Raw genomic sequence first — 1,794 nt, 5'->3', positions numbered from 1 at the left:
CTCTTTGTGAAAAGGGAGTCTCCCCCTTCTCGGCAGCCACCGGCAAACACTGCAACAGGGGGAGGAGGGCTCCCCTGAGCCTCTGTCCTCCAGGCTGGACAAACCCAGTTCTCTCAGCCTCTCCTCTCACAGCAGCTTCCCAGCCCTCGGGTCACCTTTGGGGCCCTTCTCCATCCCCTCTCCAGCCTGTGCATGTTTTTTTTGCATAGCAGGGACCAAAACTGAGCACGGTATTCCAGGGGTGGCCTGAAGTGCCGAGCAGAGTGGGGTGATGCCTCTTTATCTCTGCTGGTGATGCCTTTGTTGATGCCCATATCCCTTTTCACAGAGCCAGGAGCCAAGGGGTGACCTGGTCCCTGGCAGTGCTGAAGCATAAATAAGACTACAACTAGCCCACCACCACGCTGCAGAAGCCAAGTCTGCTGTGCTTCTGCTGCACAAAGCCTGGTGTTCCCGGGGTGGACTCATCCAGCACTTCAGGCTTTCCTGGGAATTACTTGGAACCATGAAAAATGCTGTAGGAGGGGGTGAGCCGTGGACAAACTTGGCCAAGCTCAGGCTGGAACTTTTCCTTCCCTGCCAAGGGAGCAGTTGGGTTGCACTTTTCTGGAGCAACGATGACCTCCAGTGGACAGCTGGGTAAATCCCCCAGGAACCTCCTCGGAGCGTCCCTGCTCTCGTCTCTCGCAGTTAAGGGCAGTGCCCTGAGGTGACCTGCTGTGCCTGCCTCCCCTCCAGTACTAAGGAGCCCGTGCTCCTGGGTCAAGCCTGGTGGTCTGCGTGGTGGACATTAATGTCTCTGGTCCCCTCCTCACTCTTAAATAACAGGGAGCTGCTTAGAAGTGGAGACAGGGTTTGGAGCAGGAGAGGTCTCAGGGGGCCGGGAGGGTGGCAGCAACTGCACTGCCAGCCAGGCTCAAGTTCAGGGGCTGCAGAGGCGAAACTCCCTCCAGGCTGGAGCAGAGCTGAGCCAAGCTCTGCTGAACTGGTGGTGTGCTGGGAACAGGGCTCAGCCTCCTGGTTGTGGCTGTGTTCAAGTTCCACACCCAACCTGGTGGAGTTTGTTCCCTCCCCTCTCATTTCAGCTCCTTGATCTGAAGATCTTTGTGGACACAGACTCGGACATCCGCTTGGTGCGTCGCCTGCGAAGGGACATCAGCGAGCGTGGCCGTGACATCGAGGGTGTCATCAAGCAGTACAACAAGTTTGTCAAGCCCGCCTTCGACCAGTACATCCAGCCCACCATGAGGCTGGCCGACATCGTCGTCCCCCGAGGTACCTGCCCAGGGCTGCCCTGGGGCTGAGTCCTGAGGGGGACCTGAGAGTCCCTGTCCCTCTGCCCTCAGCTCTGCTGGCCCGTCCCACCACCCTCCAGCTGGTGAGGACAGAGGAGTGGCCGTCTCAGGCCAGTGCAAAGGTCCCTTCAGCTGAGTGTCTCCAAACAGTGGCCAAAAGCAGATTCCTAGGGGAGGTCCTCAGCACAGCAGAGACATGGACCTGTTGGAGCGGGGCCAGAGGAGCCCCAGGAGTGACCCGAGGGTGGAACCCTCTGCTGGGAGGAGAGGGGAGAGAGCTGGGGGGGTTCAGCCTGGAGCAGAGAAGGCTGCGGGGAGACCTGAGTGCAGCCTGTCAGTGCTTGAAGAGGACTTCTCAGAAAGACGGGAACAGACTATCTAGCAGGGGCTGCGGGGACAGGACAAGGGCTGATGGTTCAACTGACAGAGGGAGATTCAGACCAGAGAGCAGGAGGAAATTGTTGACACTGAGGGTGGTGAGCACCTGGCCCAGGCTGCC

General features: G+C 59.0%; 1 protein-coding gene across 1 annotated transcript in view; it reads left to right on the top strand.

Moving 5' to 3' along the window:
• Positions 1-1,794, top strand: part of LOC104494508 (uridine-cytidine kinase-like 1) — a gene marked incomplete at its 3' end in the record, with an annotated part of 9,523 nt that overhangs the window by 5,684 nt on the left and 2,045 nt on the right. Inside the window, exon 6 of the mRNA XM_010137360.1 lies at positions 1,086-1,275. Coding sequence (XP_010135662.1) covers positions 1,086-1,275 — 190 coding nt within the window. The remainder of the gene's footprint in view (positions 1-1,085; positions 1,276-1,794) is intronic.

This window comes from Buceros rhinoceros, unplaced genomic scaffold (genome assembly GCF_000710305.1).
Source record: "Buceros rhinoceros silvestris isolate BGI_N320 unplaced genomic scaffold, ASM71030v1 scaffold35735, whole genome shotgun sequence".
Taxonomy (NCBI): domain Eukaryota; kingdom Metazoa; phylum Chordata; class Aves; order Bucerotiformes; family Bucerotidae; genus Buceros; species Buceros rhinoceros.
Note: the sequence above shows the minus strand (reverse complement) of the source record. Positions and strands in the feature narration are given on the sequence as shown.